Source organism: Vidua chalybeata, chromosome 14 (genome assembly GCF_026979565.1).
Source record: "Vidua chalybeata isolate OUT-0048 chromosome 14, bVidCha1 merged haplotype, whole genome shotgun sequence".
NCBI lineage: Eukaryota > Metazoa > Chordata > Aves > Passeriformes > Viduidae > Vidua > Vidua chalybeata.
In genome coordinates, this window is record NC_071543.1 from 698,580 (window position 1) to 717,302 (window position 18,723).

General features: G+C 55.3%; 1 protein-coding gene across 5 annotated transcripts in view; it reads left to right on the forward strand.

Annotated features, from left to right (window-relative positions):
- NLGN3 (neuroligin 3) overlaps nt 1–18,723 on the forward strand; it is a 39,234-nt gene that overhangs the window by 6,506 nt on the left and 14,005 nt on the right. For 2 of the 5 annotated variants that reach the window (XM_053955570.1, XM_053955571.1), the window contains exons 2-3: nt 11,367–12,112; nt 13,206–13,265. The exons of 1 other annotated variant lie outside the window; for it this stretch is intronic. In XM_053955570.1, coding sequence (XP_053811545.1) covers nt 11,635–12,112; nt 13,206–13,265 — 538 coding nt within the window. In that variant the 5' untranslated portion in view covers nt 11,367–11,634. Of the gene's footprint in view, nt 1–11,169; nt 12,113–13,205; nt 13,266–18,723 lie in introns of those variants that run through there. 2 more of the 5 variants (XM_053955572.1, XM_053955573.1) reach the window with 1 other exon arrangement.

The following is an 18,723-nucleotide window of genomic DNA, read 5'->3' on the forward strand; positions in this document are numbered from 1 at the left end:
CTGCTGGCTTGCCTGACCTACAGTCTCTAGCGAGCCCTGGCTGCATGAGCAGGACTTTGTGGAGCTGCTGTGGCTGCAGGCTCCAGTCCAGGGTGCTTCCATGGTCTTCTGCTTAGTCACGCCAGCTTTGGTTTTGGTTTGGGAGCATGAGCAGCTGAGGGCCTTGTTGAGGGCAGGCTCCCCTCTTCAGGAAGCTGCTCCTCTTAGCTGGGTGGAGGCTGTCGTGGGCCTGGGCTGCACCATGGGCTGCGCCCTACGCCTGGGCTGGCTGAGGTCCTTCGGAGGTGACACACACCACACCTGTCCGGGCTACCAGCTGTGCACACGACCTGTGCTAGTGGTGGTCTCCGGCTGTGACAGCTGTATGAACTCTTTAGGTTGCTTACTGGAGCACATACCAAATCCGTGCGTTTCCAGAATTCCTGGGAAAGCCTGTAGGGTTTCTGGGGAAACCGGTAACTCTGGGATGGGCTTTTCCCTCGTTCAGCTGCAGATGGGCGGTTTTGGACGCTGTGTCGTGCCAGCAGCACACGGGGGTGGCCCTTGTGCCAGGGGCCCCGGGGGTCCCCTCGCCCCGACGCTGCCCCGAGCGCGGCAGCTCCGCCGTGAGCCGACGCCTGCCGCGCCTGTCGGGGCTGTGCCGGGAGCTCCCGCGGAGCTCCAGCCGTGATCCCGGCGCTCGGCAGCGGGGTGGGGCGAGCGGGCAGGCAGATGTGGAGAGGGGGAGGGTGGCTCCTCTAGCACCTGTGCCTTACTGGGGAGCGTGCGGGTGTGAAATTCAATTTGTAGATAAGCCGTGGCTGGCGAGGAGCACGGGCCACAGTGTGCGCCGGGGCCAGGCGGTGTCTGGGAGCAGCGCGGCCGGCATGCACAGCATGTCCTGCCTGCCAGCTCTTGCGGAGGCTGACGTCAGCCTGGAGGAGCGGTGGCTGCTGCAGGATGTGGCTGCTTGACGCTGTGTCATGTTGGCTCTGGGTGTGCGGCCCCGGCTCCCGCGGGAGCTCAGCCAAGAGGTGCTGCCCTGGGATGGTGTCCCCTGCCCTGCGGGGGCGCGGAGCGCGGTGCAGCCGGCAGGGAAAGGGACCCGGTGCCCTCTGCCACCGACGGCCTGCAGGGTGGTGGTGTGGACGGAGGAGTCCATGGTGCTTCCTTCCAGCAGCAATGGCATTTTCCCGCCCCCACATCTGGATCTTTCGGACGTTTCCAGTGAAACCGGCTCGCTGGTGCGAGCAGAGGGAACGTGCATTGCAGCATTAGCAAATGCAGCTTGCGCTGATCCGTGCTCTGTCGTACCTGTGCTTTGGTCACTGCTCCCCATCTCCTGCCCTAGGTCTGGGTATCCCACTCCCTGCTTCTCTGAGAGCAGCCTTCTGCTGCAGATGAAGAGTCCAGTGCTGTGAGGAGGGGATCGTGGTCTCCCAGGCCAGCCACAGAGAGCTGGGACTAATTGTGCCCCCGGGCAAGCTGCGGTGTCACGGAGCAGTGGGTCACTGCTGGTGCCAGTAGACTCAAAGGGACATTTGCAATATGGTCAGAAAATCATGTCTGATCTTTGGTCAGGGCCACTCACACTAACATAAAACTCAGCATCTAGAGTCCAGTGGGATGCGCTGGGGCACACAGCAGGGCAATGGGCTGGAGTTCAGCTGGGGCATCTCTCTGGCAGGACAGGACAGGACAGGACAGGACCTGCAGCTCTCCCAGCTGTGGGAAACTCAGGAGCATGGGGTGGCACAACCCTGCATCCCAGGCTCTGGGCACCTGTGTTTGTGCAGAGCCTGTCTGGTGTTTCACCTGGCAGTAGGGACTATTGTAACAAGGTGGAGGTGGTGTGGACAATGAGCTCAGATGTCTCCTGGGACGGCTTTCCTGGGCAAAGACCCCGCAGTGAGGAAACAACTTGGTGCTGGACTGCAATGCTTGGCTTTTCCTGCGCCCTGAGGGAACACAGGTGGCTCTGCTGCCTGCACTGTGGCCCTCATGGGTGGCTCTCTTGGGATGGCCCACACCATCCCTTGCACAGGCATGTGCTCTCCTCACAGAGGAGATATGACTGTCTTGCTCCACAGGCTTGGTGTTTCATGGTACAAGACAAGGTGATGGTAACACCTGGTGCACAAAGATGGTTCTTGTACACTGCCACACAACTTGTAACCTTATCTCTTCACAAGAAAACTTATTGTGTCATGTTTCAGCTTCTGTGCAAAAGTTAGTTCCTGCTTGTCTTCAGTTATTTCCTTCATCTTTGTTCTTTGTCCTGGGTTTTATTACCTTTATCCCAGATTATTTCCATGACCTGTTTCACAATTCTGCTCTGCAAAACCTTTCTGAGCTGATAAAAAGTGGAGTGATGTTAGGCAGAAATGGGTGGTTGGAGCAGATGTTGGTAAAAAAACAGTCCTTTACTGGCTCTGCTGCTGAAACCAGAGGCTCCAAAGCCACTGTCTGGATTTCAACCCTTGATAAGTGGATTTGGCTTCCTGCTTTGAGTCAGTAAAAATGAAACATTGACAATTTGTTCTGGATGAAGCTGTTCCCATTCAGAACACTCTTGGATTTTGTTGCCCACCCTCCCTAATCACATTTGCAGGAAGTCCATGTATTTTAAGCTGCAGTCGGTTCCTCTCTGCCCAGCCCACCTCCTTACATTTATAGAGCCTCCCCCAGTCCACGCTAGTCCATGGAAAGCATTGGCTGTGCACACACTCACCCTGCCTGCAGCCACTGATGCTTTCTGAGCTTTTCTTGGAGCTTGTGTGAGATGTCTTGAGCAGTTCTAGCACAGGTGGTGGTGTGGGCAGGACATGGTGCAAGTTGCCTGTGGCCCATTTGCTGTGGGAGCTTCATGTCCTTTGTATGGCTGGGTGCCCAGAAAGGATCTTGAGAGGCTGGGGTATGAGAGAGTTTTGGGCAAGGACATTGCATCAGCAGCTTGGTTTCCTACTTGCCTCTTAGTTTCAGGTATTTCAGAAATGGGGGTGTCATTGAGCCAGCCTCTTTGTGTTGCCAAAGTCTCCTTTCTTTATTAGACTTCAAACCTGCTTTTGCTAACATAAGAAATATGAATGTGTTTGGACTTGGACTTTCAGAAGCTGATTGATAAGAGCCTTGTGCTTGTGTCATTGTTCCCTAACACCGTTCAGTCATAATGATCCATGTTAACTTTAAAAATGGCCCCTGTTAGCCATGGTAGTTTCCAGGGCAATTATTTAGGAGAGGAAGCATCACTCTGGCAGATGTGAGGGGGATGGTGCTGAGCAGGTGGGGTAATGTCAACATGTGGCTTCCTGAAGCTGGAGAAGGAAGTGAGGGGAATGCTGCTGGTGGAGTCAGCTCTCTCTTCGCTGGGTGAGATTTGCACTTGGGCTGTTAGCTGTGGAGTGTTGATCACAGATTTGAGGGAGATTATATTGCCTTAGAGTAGGTGCCTGATGCTTGTTTGTGATGTGTGGGAGAGTGAGCAAGTTGTCTTGGCATGAACTGTGTGCTGGTGCCAAGGGCTTGCTGAAAGCAGATTGTCTGTCAGCTCACTCCTGAGTGCTCGTCTGGAAGTTCCAGGGCTCTGTGGATGCACTTTTGCATTGTCAGTCACGTGCCTGCACAAAGCCAGAGGTGGGGCAATTCTAATATTTATTTGTGAAGCACTGCTAGAATGGAATAGAATAGAATAGAATAGAATAGAATAGAATAGAATAGAATAGAATAGAATAGAATAGAATAGAATAGAATAGAATAGAATAGAATAGAATAGAATAGAATAGAATAGAATAGAATAGAATGATTTCAGTTGGAAGGGACCTACAATGATCATCCACCCAACTGCCTGGCCCACTCAGGGCTGACCCAAAATTAAAGCATGTGGTTAAGGGCGTTGTCCAAATGCCTCTTAAACACTGACATGCTTGAGGCATCGACCACCTCTCTAGGAAGCCTGTTCCAGTGTTTGACCACCCTCTGGCTAAACAAATGCTTCTTAACGCCCAGTGCAAACCTTCCCCGGCACAGCTTTGAACCGTTCCCTCACGTGCTATCGCTGGGTACCAGGGAGGAGAGCTCAGCACCTCCCTCTCCACTTCTCTGCTCAGGAAGCTGTCAGGAGCTCGAGGTGGCCCCTCCGCTGGTGCCGGAGCTGCGGTTTGCGAGGTGCCGGCGGGGCCGGTGCCGGGCGGTGCTGACGGGACAGCTCCCGCGGGCTGCGGGGAAGTCTCGGCCTCGCCCGGGGCTCCGGGAACCGCCCCGGCTCCGCCACGCCGTCCCTCCTCACCGACACAGAGCTATGGCACATGCAGATGCTGCCGGCCGCGGGGAGTCCCGGCGCTCCGGGATCCTCCGGGCTGAGTCAGGCGCTTCCTCCGCTGCCGGCGGTTCGGGCTGGGGAGCGAGTGAGTGTGGGTTCAGCTGTGCTCGGAGGGTGCTTCTCCTTGACCCCTGCCCCTGCAGGTGAGTGTTTGTACGTTGAAGCAGCAAATAGCAAGGTGAGGGAGAGAAAAACTGCCACTGTGTCTTCATGCTGGGTTCAGGAAAGCTATCATGTGAGATAATCCAGATTATTTCTACCCAGAACGTGGCAATAAATAGCCTGCTTCCAGCAGCTATCCCTGAGCCACGTGGGAACCCGTCAGTCCACCGAGGGGCTGCTGCCACTGCCTTCTTCCTGTCCTGGCAGAGCCTTCTGCTCACACAGCAGCTGTGGGCTGTGCCATGTGGCCCTGTCTCAGCTTTTCACCAGGCTCCTGGGAAGCAGTGAGTGGGAAGGTCATTCAAAATCTCGAACTAACTCAATGTGAGCGTGTAGCCCACTCCAAAAATCTCCAGGCTTTCAAGCACAGTTGTCCTTGGATCCTCTATAGTGGTCACCTTCTTCTTGCATCAGCAGTATTGGGTGCTGACCCCAACACTGTCCCTGCTGCAGTGCTCACAGGCTGTCCTTCAGCAGCATCACCAGTCACAGCTCAGTGACACTGAGAAACTTCCTGCATTTTTTGAGCTCTCGATGCTAAACAAGAGTTGGAAATGATCCAGGTTATCTCACCTGCTGGGTAGCGTGTCTTCTGGAGCCGGGCATCGAGCGGTGTGCTGACATTCAACACCAGAAATGTCTGGAAAGGCTGAAACGTGGGCAAGGGAAAGGTCTGCTTTGCCCCTGGTGTCCTTCCCAAGGTGAGCTTGGCTCCTTCCTGGAGAACTCATTAAAGGCTCTGGAGCAAACGGTGACAGGCCATATTGCAGTGGGAGGCCTTTGGCACCACAGCAGAAGTGGCTCTTGAAATTGTCTGTTTCTAGGGATTTTGAGTAACATTCTTCGGTTATGAATGGAAGCTCTCGAGGATCTTGGCATGTGTCTGGGAGTTGTCAAAGAGCTTCTGTCCCACATATGTTCTTGCAGCGTTGAGGAACTTAACTGACACTTCTCACGTGGTCCCTCATCCTCTCCCCAGGGCAAAGGATGTGCAGTGGAGTGTCTCATAGGCTTCTGACGTTCAGCTTAAAATATTGGTGGTTCTGTGGGTAGGAGCTAGGAAAGGCAAGGCATAGGGACATATCTCGATGCAAACGAGGGTGAGGTTTGTAACTATTTTCCTTCTGTCCCATTGGAGTGACTGTGGTGCCTCCATACGGGGGAGCTGCAGATGTGCCTCAGGACGAGAGTGAGCTGGGAAACACTGGACTCTGGGAGAGCCCTCTGCAGAGTGGAGAATGGATGTTTTGGCCTCCATGGCGCTGGCAAGCCTCCTGAGTGCTCTGCTCTGCAGCCTAAATGCTGAAGGGTTCGTGGCCAGGGTGACTGTGTATACCCAGATGGTGGCAAATGCTGAATGAATGAGGGCAGGGGCAGAGCTGCCAGCTAGGGTAATGAGAAGTGTAGGAGACTGGGCTGGAGGGGCTGCTGGGAGTCACTTGGTCCATCCATCTGCCATGTAGCACCCTTTGCAGGTAGCCATGGAGTGCTTTAACTTTCCCTGGTGTGCACTTAACTTTTCTTTCTTAATACGGATGTGTCTCCTACCTAGCACAAAAGGGCAGAGTGTTCTGAACTTTTTTGCAGTGGCCTTTGCATGTTATAAAACTGTGCCCTGTGACTTTTCTTGTCTAGACTAATCCAAATCTTCCAGACGTTTCTCCAAAGCTTTTTGATGATCTTGCTGGTCTCCCATGGCCAAATCTTTTGGGGAATGAACTTGTCTCTGGACAAAACAGTAAAATTACTTGGTGTGTCTTTATGAGCTGAAAGGAGAGTAATTACTTCATGTGTAAGCTGGCCTTTCACACATCCTCCTGTAGGTGCCTTTTTTTGTGGCAATGATATGCTGGCTCACGTTCAGTTTGTACTCACCTGTGTAGCCCTCGTGACCATTATGGCAGAACTGCTGCTGTCTCTCCTTCCGTGGCCTCTTTGTGCAGTTTTTTTGCCTCCCGATGCCTTACAGCCCTGCCCATCATCTCTCAGCCCTTTTCCCAGTCTGTCAGGAGCATGTCAAACTCCCACCCTGGCCTCTAAAGTGCTGGTGTGTCACATGCAGATTTTGAAACGTACTCTGTTCTGTCATTTATGTCATTCATGGAAAAGCAGAGCAACAGCAGCAGCAGGGCAGACCTTTCTGAACCCCTACATGTCCTTTTCAGTGTAACTGTGAGCCATCTATCACTGTTCACCAGCTCTGTGATGGACCTGGGAAATGCCCCCACAGTGCTCTGGGACCAGGAAACGTCTGCCTTTGGCATGGATGGGTAACCTGGGATGAGACCTGCAGGCTTAGGGATGCTCTTGAGGGACTGCTGGGACACAGGGACACAAGCACATCGGTCCAGTTGTGCTGCAGCTTCTCTGCTCCCCAGGGTTTCCTGTGGGCTTTCTGCAGTATTGTAGGCAGGGTGGGATGGGGCTGCCTGAGAGCTGGGATTGCTGCCCAGCAGAGGAGAGGAGATGCCAGGTGGGGAGTGGGTCTGGCAGGTGCGGCTGCCTGAGAGCTCCTGGAGCACAGGCTGGTGGAAAGGTTTGGAGCTCGGCTGGAGAAGAGAAGGCAGAAGTTTCTCATGCTGCTTGCCGGGTGCATGTTTGTTCTGAGGTGCATGGGCTGGCCCTCAGCAAAGTACAGCCGGGTCAGATGGTGAGCAGAACTGCACGAGGCACGGTGGCTGGAGGATGCAATGGGACATCCTGCCTGCTTGCTGTTGGAAGGAGATCATCCATCCGTGCCAGCTGGGTGCTTTGAGGTCTCCATCTGTCCTGGCTCTGAACCTCATGGGACACAGAGCCACATGAGTGTAATGAGCTTGGGCTTGGTGCTTCAGGGCAGGAGGCTGGGCCCCGCTGAAGGGTCCAATACGGGAGCAGCCTGGCTGCTCGCATCTCCTCGGCCTCCTGCCAGAGGAGGTGTGGATCCGGCTTGTCTGGCTGCTGTCGAGATGCCTGAATATGCATCTGCCACTGCCAGAGAGGCTTCCAGAGGATCCCACCCGCCCAGGTTTCCATGGAGAGCGTCTCTTTGTTGAGGAGGAAGTGTCTGGCAGACAGCGTGGCCGTGGAAATACCTATAGAGCATTTGTTTTGCAAAGCACATGAATAACATCCCCAACAGCTAGCAGCCTCACTTCCTCTGCTCACCCACCAGCGGCCTGGCAGAGCGACCTGGGATGCCTGCGGTGTCTTTATGCTCCCAGTTTCTCACTGCATGCTTGTCTGAGCATTCCCAGTTTGGCTGTGTCTGCCCAGCCCAGCCCAGTTTCATTTCTGGTTGGCAGGCATGGCTCCTGGCAGGCAGCGGCCCATCTTCGCTGGGGGACACATTTGGCTTCCCTGCTGGAGGCAGGAGTGAGAGCTCTGTAGGCGGCAAAACTGGGAAAGTTTTTCTCCCACCTCCCATGGGATGTGAAGGGAATTGCTTCCCTGAACGAAATGTCCTTTCTCTGGTCTCCCAGTTCTTTCTCATGCTTTGAAAGACCAAGAAGCTTAAGAGCTGTTGAGGCAGCAGGCAGCAATGCAAGGCACATGCAACAACCCACAGCGGAAGGGATTAAGCTTGGGTTTTTATGGCAGCCTGTCAGCATTAAATTAAGGCTAAATTCCCATCCTAAATGTTATGTTAACATGAAGTTACATCAGAAAGCACAGAGCACAGAACAGCAATATGAAGGTATCAGATGTGTTACAGGGGTATTGCAATTACCCCAAATCAAGCATTTGAAACCCAGGGAATTTCAGATATAGGGTTTGCATGTCTTTTGGGTTTGTATTTGAAAAAAAACCAAACACAGGAAGGCTTAGAAGCATGTCACTGAGATTGTTTGGGTGCCTTTATTCTGTGCTGTGGGGACATGTGCAGGTGGAGGCAAAGAGTCTTTAAAAAGTGACGGAACCAAATGTGGAATTACAAATGTTAAAATACTGTGAGCTGTATTTGAGTGTTAAGGCATTGTGGCTCTCCAGAGTAACATTAGAGCTGCTGGGCCTTGACTGTGCATCTCCATGTCTGGACATATTTGGCTATCACTATTGCAAGTCACCTCTGTACCTCATGCTTTGTAAAACTCGTAATTGGAGACAGTTTTAAGTCCTGTAGCATCATTTTGTTTAAGTTAAGAATGCGTACTTAATTCTATCTTAGCTTAGGTTTTATTTTGTCTTCAGATTTCCTTGTTTTTTCAGAGCTGGATGAGGATTAAACAAAAACCCAGAGGAATATCATCATAGCATAATTCTGAGGAGCTGTAGCAAGAAGCTGTTTTTTGGCTGTGCTTTGTGAAAAGAGATTCCTCATTGTGTCAGGACAGGATGGTTACAGTGGGCGTGCGGAAGCTCCACGGATGCAAAGTGGGTTGTGAATTCAGCCCTGTGACTGGGCAGCTGTGTAGTGGCACTGCCTGGTGCTGTGAAATTGCTTTCCTGGAGGAGTTGGTGGAGCAGCAGCGCCCATGGCAGCAAGTGGCTGCAGCCATGAGGAAGCTCTGGAGCTGGGAAATCAGCTGGTGAACCACCACTGGCAGGGCTGTGGCATTCCTGCAGACAGAAAACGATGACGGATCAGTTGAAATGGCTCTGCAGGGAGCACTGGATGCACTATCATAGAGGTTGGAAGCTGCCTGTAGCTTCCAGTCATACAAATTAGATATGACAGTCATTAATAATTAGCTTTATCCTAACCTGTGGTACCTGAAGGAACCTAAGCAGAAGATTTACACCGGGCAGTTTGCTTTCCAGCAATGTCAGGCAGAGTGATGGGTCTGAAGCACCTTTGAGATCCTGCTTGGGAATACAGCTTTGGGGGGTCCCAGGCCAGCGCTGCACCCCTGGGATGTCGCCGTTAGGCAAAGGTCAGTTCTCTGCTGAAGGAGGAGCATTGCGGCAAGGAATATGAGATGAATGATGGTTTTCTTCCAGAGCTGCAGGCAGAACAGGGCAGCCAAGGCACTGTGCTGCAGAGGCAGCTCCAGCAGCGATGGGCAGAACTGAGCTTGGGGTCTCTGGGTGCCTCAGCTGTTTTTCTGGCCCTTGACTCAGCTTTTATTTCTTAGGCTTTGGGGGATAACGCAGCAGTGTCGTGCTCCTGCTGGTGCGTTTCTGTCGCTGCCTGGTGGGGCAGGAGGAGGTGAAGGGGAGTGATGTGCAGAGATGTAGTGCCCTCCTTTGTCTGGCATTACCTGCATTCCCTTGGCAGGCTCTGGAGAGGTGCCTGCATGCCCAGCCCTGTGAGGCCTTGCTGCTTGGGTGGGCTGAATGCAGTAACACGATTTTCTGAGATGAGTGTTTCTATTTACTGTGTTACCCTGAGGCTGCCAAGTTCTTTGGGTGTATCAGGAGGGCAGGCACAGCATGGGCCCAATTTCCTTAATGACCAGCAGTGAGTTGCCTGCACATGTGCAGTACAGATTTGAGACACCTTCTCTGGGGTTTTTGGTTGTGCTTTGTTTGGGTGGAGTTTTTTCTGTTTGTCTGTCTGGGTGGTTTGGGTTTTGTTTTTTTTTTTTTTTTTTTTTTTTTTTTTTTTTTTTTTTTTGGTGGTGGTGGTGGGGTTTTTTTCCCTGCAGATTTTCCTCATTGGGTAGAGGTGTTCTCTATTTGTGGAATCCCTGCCCAACTGAACCTCCACCAGAGCTGCAAACTCCCATCTGCATACAGCCCTTATTTTGTGCTCCAATAATTTCAAAGCAACTCTGCTCCCCTCTGAGCCTGGAAGAGATCTGCCGGGTGGGGGGGATGTCAGGATGCCCTGGGGCAAAACGGAGGTGCCTCACCACCGCCGCCGCCTCTCCCAGGGTGAGGACATGTGGCCGAGACAGGACGAGCGAGCATCCCCTGAGCCACCACCGCCTTTCCGCGGGGAGTCGGCTGAAGATCCGCCCGCCGAGGAGCGGGGCCGGCCGGCGGCTGACGCTGCTCTCGCCCGGCCGGGCTGGGAACACCGGGCAGGTGCGGCCCCCGCGGCTCCCCGTGCCCGGCTCCCCCGGGAGCGGCGGTGCTGGCGGGGGCAGCCGAGGCGGGGGGCACTTACATAAGCCCTAACTGCGCCAGGCGGTGCTGGGAGGCGAAGGGCAGAGCGCTGAGAATCCGCGGAGCCTCCAGCGAGGGCTCCCTGGCACAGGAGCTCTGCGCGCTGACACACATCCGCGGGGCCCCATCTGCAGTGCCCCCCCTTCCCCGCCGGCCCCACGGGGGCTGCCACAGCTGCTCCTCCTGATGCTGCCGGCCCAGGCGGGACGTGGGAGCGGAGCTCTGCCTCCCCGGGCTTGCCGGGGCACGGAGCGGGTGGGAGCGAGGGCAGATGCCCGCAAGCGCTCTGGCTGTTCCCCTCCTGCCCGCCCAGCACCGGGATCCTGCCTCAGATCTCACTGCTTTGGCCAGTGGAGGGGGAAGCTGATGGGGACTGTGTTGGTGGGCGAGATGGGTGCCTGGCTAGGACACGCTGGTCGAGTTTGCTGCCGTAGGAGGGGTGGTGGCACCCGAACGGGGGAGCAGTGCTGTGCTGAAGCCCAGGCAAGGAGCACAGGCTGCGCGGTGTGGGAGCACAGCCAGGAGAGGAGAGGTGCCGCTGGGGCCCTGTGCAGGGGCTGTGCTTGGCACTAGTGCTGTCCAACGGGCTCTTCACGGGGAGGGACATAGCCCTGTCCGCTTATCTTGGCACCCGTGCTCTGGGCAGCCCCTGAGCGCTGGGCACAGGCTCTGGAGGCACGGGCAGATCAAGTGTGTGTCTGCACATGCTCTGCTTGTTCAGCCCGCTTTTGCCTGCTCCCGGAGCCACCTGCCTGGGTGGTGGCAGAGTCAATGAGGACCCATGGGTGGGAGGCTCAGCCAGAGATCCCGGCTCCTTCTGCAGGTCTTCAACTCTTCCAGAGCAAGTCTGCTGTTAATTCCCTCCATCTCTCCACAGTATCAGCAGTCACCTCCGAGCTGGGACGCTGGCAGGCAGGCAGCAGCAGGCAGCTGGGAGGCTGTGAGGAGCTGGTGCCACATCTCCCCGCATCCGTGCTCCCGACTCACCCAGCAGAAGGTGTGGCTGGGCTGCACACTCCTGACTCCTGTCTCTTCTGCTCCGTCTGTTCCTGGTGGGCAAATCGGAGGCTTGGTGTGATGGGGGTGCTCTGAGACCTCGCCCCAGGAGCTTCAGGCCTGGATGTTGGTGCTGTTTCTCCCGGACAATGTGGCTGATACTCTGGAGAAGCCCTCTCTTCCCCCCTGTTCTCCAAGTGCCTGAGCTGGTGGCCAGCTGGGACCTGCGTCTCACCCTCTGGTTCCTGAGCTTTGCCTCGATGGCCGTGCAGATGGAGGGCCAGGTCTACTCGCCCACTGTCAACACGCACTATGGGAAGTTACGAGGGGTGCGCGTGCCGTTGCCCAGTGAGATCCTGGGGCCCGTGGACCAGTACCTGGGGGTTCCTTATGCCGCTCCCCCCGTCGGGGAGAAGAGATTCATGCCCCCTGAGCCACCACCATCCTGGTCAGGTATCAGGAACGCTACCCACTTCTCACCAGTCTGCCCCCAGAACATCCACAACGCTGTTCCCGAGATCATGCTGCCCATCTGGTTTACCTCCAATTTGGATATTGTGGCCACGTACATCCAGGACCCCAACGAGGACTGTCTGTACCTCAACATCTACATCCCCACGGAGGATGGTGAGTCCCCACTGGGGTGACCGCAGGAGAGCGAGGTGGGGGTCACTCCACCCCTCCCCAGCGGTGGTTGGTCTCACCTGGGTGTTGTGTTTGAAGCATGTGGTTGTGGACCCTGCAGCATGCTGTCTGTTTGTGGAAAGCTTTCTCTGGCCACGCAGCTTGCCCTCTTGCCCTCAGCTGCCATCTCTGTCTCGCGTGCTCCTGCTCCTCCACGCCTCCCGGTCCCACCCCTCCACCTCCATGGCATCGTCACGGGTTCCTCTCTTGTATTGCTAAATCTGAATCCGACTCTCTGACCGCAGATCCACAGAGTGACAAGCTGATTTGTGCTCCCCACAGGCGCCGAGTGCCAGGTTCTGTCTTGAGTTGGTTCGAGTTCGTCCTTCCTCCCTGCTTCCCACCCTCCCCAGGTCCATGCGCTAGTTGTGGGCGTGGGCTGCGGCTGGGAGGAACACTCTCTGCCTCTCCCTGGGAAGATGCTCCGGCAAGAAAGGGACCAAAGAGCCCTTTTGTGGGCCCTGGTACGGATGGGAGGTTGGGGTGCACTGGCAGACACATCGCTTGGCTGCTCCTCCGTCCGCCGGTGGGACAGCGGCAGAGCGATGAGCCTGGCGTGCTGGGGACGCACGGGGCACGGTCCTGTTGGGGTGAGGCTGAGCGGCGCTGGGTGCCTCCTTGTCTAACCTTTTCCTTTGTAGGGGATCCCACCTGAACTGTAAGTAGAGGGCAGAGGAGGCAGCGCCTGCCTGCACGCCCGCCCCAGCCTCACCGCAACAGGAGACCCCCAGGGATTTTCAGCGGGCTGGAAGGGACCCGCAGCGGGTCTGCTGCACACAGCAGAGCAGCCTGGCGGGTCAGTGGCTTCTTCCAGGCTGGCTGGCTCCACTCCTCTGTCTCTGGGGCCCGTGGAATGCATCATGCCTTCCTTCTCACCCAGCACGGCTGGCCCAGAGTTTTCCTCCCATGGCGACGCTCCTTCCCCACCTCCCGCGGTCCCAGGGGCGGTGGGAGGGTAGCAACGTGGTTGTGATTGCATGCCCACTCCCATCAGTGGAGCCTCCTGTTATTTTGTAGTCTTTTATTCATTTTACAGTAAAACGGATTTCCAAGGAATGCACCCGAAAGCCCAACAAGAAAATATGTAGGAAAGGAGGTATGTAGCAAGCCGACCGGCAGAGAGGCACAGAGAGGAAAGAGAGAGAGAGTGAGAGAGTGAGAGGGTGCCTAGCTGGCCCCTGGCCTGCAGCACTCCTCCAGCACCTCTCTGTGCTGCCACCCGGACTGTGGACCCTCCAAGCAGCCCACCTTGCCACCCCCTGCTTCCCGCTGGGAGGAGCGCCACGGATGCTCCAGCCAGCTGGGAGCACAGCTCTGGGGTCAGGTCATGAGGGTGCTCGTGTTGCTCCAGGCCTTTCAGAACAGCTTCTCCTGGGCTGAGCCTGCACTCCCACCTTCATCCCACTGGCACTGACAGCCTCCCCGACCCTGGGCATGAGTGGTAGCCTCTGATGGCAGGTAGCACTGAAATGCATCCATCCTTTAGGTTGGGTTACCCCACTGGTGGGTGTATGGACCTGCTCAGGGAAGGACCTGTGTGATGGGGGACTGCAGCCTATCCCGGGCTGAGCTTTTCCCCCGTTGCATCCCTGATGATTTTGCATCCAGAGCTCCTTGGTTAAAAGCATAAAGCCTCTCCTGGCTGTGTAAATGCTGCAGATTCTGCCCCGAGTCTTGTGCCTGCCAAGGCTGCTCCCCACTGCTCACACTCCCATGCCAGTGCCAGTCCTGCCAGTAAGGATTTGGTCTCCAGCCCATGGCACAGCAGCCTCCCTGAGCCCTGCCCCATGGGCAGCCGAGCACCTCCAGTTCAGACACATCTGCTTTGCCTTGCCTCCACTGACCTTTCCCAATTGCCCCTAAATGATCCTGTATTCCCAACCAAGTGACATGCACAAGGGAGTAGAGATGTACAAATGGTAGCTGGCTCAGTCCCGTGTCAAACACAATGCCTCACCCGTCCCTCCGCACAGCTCCCTTGCAGGCAGGGAGAGCCGACTGCTCTGTGCATCCTAAAGATGAACGTGTGGATGGTCAGGCAGCCAAGCTCTTCTGAAAGGCTCAGTACAGGGCACCTGGCCAGCGTGGGCTGCTGTCCTGGGCATCCTGCAGCAGCAGCATCCCTGCATCCCAGCCTCTGTCTCCCTGCACCCCTGGGTTTGGTGGGGCCAGTGCAGCTGGGCTTGGAGGTTTGGGGAGCGCTTTCCTCCCAGCCATTTCCCCCACTTCTGTTGTTTGGTTTCTTTGCTTTGCTTTTCCTGTTGCTGTCCTGGCTATTCACACGCCATCTCTCTGAGTGCCAAGGCTGCCCCTGAAAGGGCTGGCGCATTAGGGAGTCTCTGCACGCTGCCTCCGGAGCCGGCTGTGCCAGTGATCACCAGCCACTTCAAAGCGCTTCCTCTCCCGGCCCTCCCAGGGCTGCCAGGGCTGGCAGACCCCCACCACCCCCAGCCCTACAGCCAGGGCCAGGGAAGCAGGCTCCAAGTTACTGCCAGAGAAGGGGATGATATAGGGCATGACAAAACACCTTGGGTGCGCTCGTCTTCTGGGTTTCCCTCCCCTGGCTCCGCTCACAGGCTGGGTTTCTTTGCAGCCCATCTGCAGTTGCCTCTGGTCACCTCCCAGGGAGCTGGTGGGGGACATTCCCTTTGCCCCCCACCGGCCTCTGTTGACTCATGGACCAGAAGATCCCCAGTGCCAGCCATTTGGACATCCAGGTGTGGCGTGCCAAGAATTAAAGCACCCAGACACTGGCACTTTCCTCCAGCTCTGGCCAGGCTCTGGTAGCTGTTGGCTTGAATTAATTGAGTCACTTGTGATGAAACACAGAAGCTCCCACACTCCTCGTTGTGTATCCTAGGTTAGTAATGCTTGGGGAGAGGGTAATGTACCTGCAGTGCTCATTTCCTCAGGTTGAACATTTGAACATTGACTCATTCTGGAATAATCATGATTACTATTTCTAAGGCCACAGATGAGCAGTGATAAGCTCTCCTCTCACAGAACAGTATTTTGGTGGTTGAAAATTCCTCAGCTCCCACCTTACTGGAATTTTCATGACTTCTGCCACCCCTAAGCTCTGTGTATTTCAGAGCAGACAAAGGACTGAGAATTTATCAGTCATGCTTGTTTATCTCTGGGACAGAAAAACATCCCTGTTTTCGTGCCCAGTTATCCACAGTAATTTCCTATATGGAAATTTTCTAAATGCCAGTCCCCTCCGTACACATTGGTCCCTTCTCTGGTAGCAATGCAGGGCAGCAGTGCTTTGAGAGCAGCTAGCCATGCATGGTGCCAGGGGAGCTGACAGCACTGAGGCTCATTTGAGGCTCAGATTTTGCTGCAAAAATAGTGCTGCCCACCCAAAGACCATGTACACGCACGCACGCACAGACACACACCCTGAGAGTACAGTACCTATGTGCAAAATGCAGCTCTGCCCCGTGCTTTGTGCTGCCAACACTTCCAGCCTGTTTTTGGCTGTGGTAGATGCCAGGATGATTTTTCCTTCCCTTCCTCACCAGCCTGGGCAATCCTCGTTGCAGGGCATGAGGAGGTGGATGTCGTTTTTGGAGGGGAAAAATGTGGTTGCCCTGCACTTAGCAGCTCTTCCTGTTTTTCATTAGTGAATGCCCAAATCTCTCTGGCTGGGACTGTGAAGAGTCTGCGACATTAGAGAGACAAATGTGCAGGTCTAGCGTCTTCCTCTGCTGTGTGAGGGTGGCTGGAGCTCCCAGCAGCTCCTGGGCTCAGGAAGCACTTCGGCAGCTTCTCTGCTGCTCTCCAAGAAGCTGACTTGTCCAAGTACCAGCTGAGGCTTCCCTACAGCTGCACAAATTCTGCAGTGCTTCCTTGCTGGAAGCTTCTTCCCAGCCCCCTCAAAGCCTGCTGCTTTGCAGAGCTGGCTGTGGGCAGACCACCGCCCTGGTGCTCCGCTTCCACTCCGGGGAGCGATTTGCAAAGGTGAGGGTCGGTGTTTGTGCTGCCGGAGGCAGCAGAGCGTGAGAAGATGCAGTGCTTTTATAGAACCCGCTCAGAGATGGAGATAACTCCTCTGCGTCGCTCCAGGGCAGGGAGGGGCAGGGCAGCACCAAGGTGTGCTGCAGTCCTGGAGCAAGGGCTGATGGCTGGGAGGGCCCTCAGACACAGGTCCCAGCTGAGCTGTCCCTGCCTGTGGGGCTGTGCAGCAGCAGGTTCAACAGCTGCACCCTTCTTGACCCTGTTCTTTGTCACTACCAGAGAGGCAGCTGAGATGCTGTGGCTGGCAGCAGGTGGACCTTTGGGTGCATGCAGCCATCAGAGGCTCCTGCTCCCTGCAGCATCGCGGCTGCTTTGCAGGGTGGGTGCCCTCTCCTCCCGCTGAGGAGGGGGTGCTGGAGCTGCCTATGGGTGCTCTGAACAGACATTTGGAACTGGAAGGGTGTCATCTCAGGCTCCTGCTCTTCTCTTATCCACACCATGCTGAGAATGAAGGCTCTGAGAACTGAGGCTCCTTACCCTGCTTTATCTCTGTTTGCACTGGTGTCAGTGCTGTTGGTATGGTTTACTTAAGATAGAATAAATCCAGCATGGATGCCCGTGTTTCAGGCAAAGTGATTTTTTTTTTTTTTTACTGAACTTGAACTTAAATCTTCCTAGTGCCTCCGATAAGAGCATATGCATCCTTCCTATCGGCCTGAACAATGTCACTTTGCAGTCAGCTTAAAGTGAAGTGGCAGACAAGAGACATTCACCTCCTGGGTTAGTGGAGGGTGTTTTTGATGGGTAAGGAGAATAAGAGCCATGAGCCCTTTTAGTTTTTCCAGCTGTGAGTCCACAGGCTTAAACCCATCCTCATGAGAGTGGGTGCTGCAGGGCTCTGGGCTGGGTGTTTCTTAGAGCAGAGGAAGATCTCCTGGGTTGGGTGTCCCTGAACATGGCAGGAGCCAGTGGAAAGGGGTGAGGGAAGTGAAGCTGTGATTGCTCTCATGAGCTGTGGGGCACTGGTGGGTTGTGCTGGAGGTGAACATTGCAGCAAGAGGCAAAAAGCCCACTTGGTCACAACAGTCTGTGTTGGCTGTAACCACCCTGGCACCTTCCTGCTGATGGGTGAGGCTTGTGCTTTGCATCTGCCACACACACATGCCACTGCTGTTCCCCTTCCCCTGGCCTGCGTCACTGCACTCCTGCTTTGCTTAGCTTCCCAAGTGCTGCTTTCTGCCATCTCTTCTGCAGTGCCTGAAGCTCAGGTTGCTGGAGGCTTGTCCCAGCCATCCCTAAACTCTGCGGCAGCAGTCTCCAGCTGGATCCCTCCCTGCTCAGCCAGGACAGTTGCTCAGGTCACAGAGATGTTGTCCACTGCCCTCTTTTACAGCCTGACAAGTCCTCATAGCTAATTGCCCCATTCTCATCTGCACAGAGACTTTTTGTCCCCTGAAGGAGACCAGGCTGGAGGGCTGCAGCCTGGCCAGTCCCAGGGCTTTAACAGCACCAGGGTCTTTGGGAGTGGAAAATGATCTCCAGCTGCCTGGGGTCAGCTTCTCAACTCTGAAGTGCAGTGTGGATCAAGGCTCACTGGCTGTGGTCTTCATTAGAGAAAAATCCCTATCCCTTAGAAGTACCAAGAGGTCGGTGCATAGCACTGGTTAGCAAATACTGCATGAGTACTTTGTCATTTAAGTGCTTTCTGGGCTTGCAGCTCTTCCTAACAGTAGGTCAAGCTTGCAGCCTCCTGCAGAGAGGCTGAGTGGCTGCACAGGCCCGGCCAAGAGTGTGGCTGGGGCAGGCTGGGCAGGCGGTGTGGGAAGGATGCAGCAGGGAGATGCTGGGGCTGAGGTGCTGGGGCAAGAGATGACAGGTATGGAGGTGGTGTTGGGTGAAAAGAGAAGAGCTAAGTGAGATGCTCAGAGGATGGCTGGGTGGTGAAGCGGGAGGTGAGGGGGTGGGGCTGGAGCATGGTGGGCAGTGGGGAAAATCAAAACAGCATAGGAGACAACTGATACATCCCTGCCCTTGGCAGGAGCAGTTCTACCTCACCTCTTCTGGCAGTGTGTCCCACCTGGTCTTAAACACCTCCCCAGGCCACCTCTCTGAGTGCTTCGCTGCCCTTTCTGCCAGAGAGGTTTTCTTCTCATCCTGTCTCCTGTAGCACCAGGACTGCCTGAGAGGGACTTGCTGTTCCGCCTCACCACCTCCCAGTAGTCCTTCATGTGTTGGGATGCCTCTGCTCCCAGCATTCATGTGACCCAGCCTTCTGTAAACTTTTCAGACCTGCTGGATTTTTTGAGGTTTCCGGTTGCTACTCCACCAGACTTTCTCCAGCAGGTCATGGCTGCTTAAGGCATTCTACAAGCCTCTCACCCTGTGAGCTGCCTCACAGCCATTCCAGATCTCTTCCTCCCCCATCACAGATTCCTTGTAAATTCAAATCCCGTCCCACTCCATGCTGCCATCTCTGTTATCCACCTCCCGTGTCACCTGCAGGATGCCACTCCCAGACTGACAGTGAGCACGGCTCCCGAGTTTTGTCTTTCTGACCAGTTTTGTGCGTGGAACCCTGTAGTTCCATGCAGCCA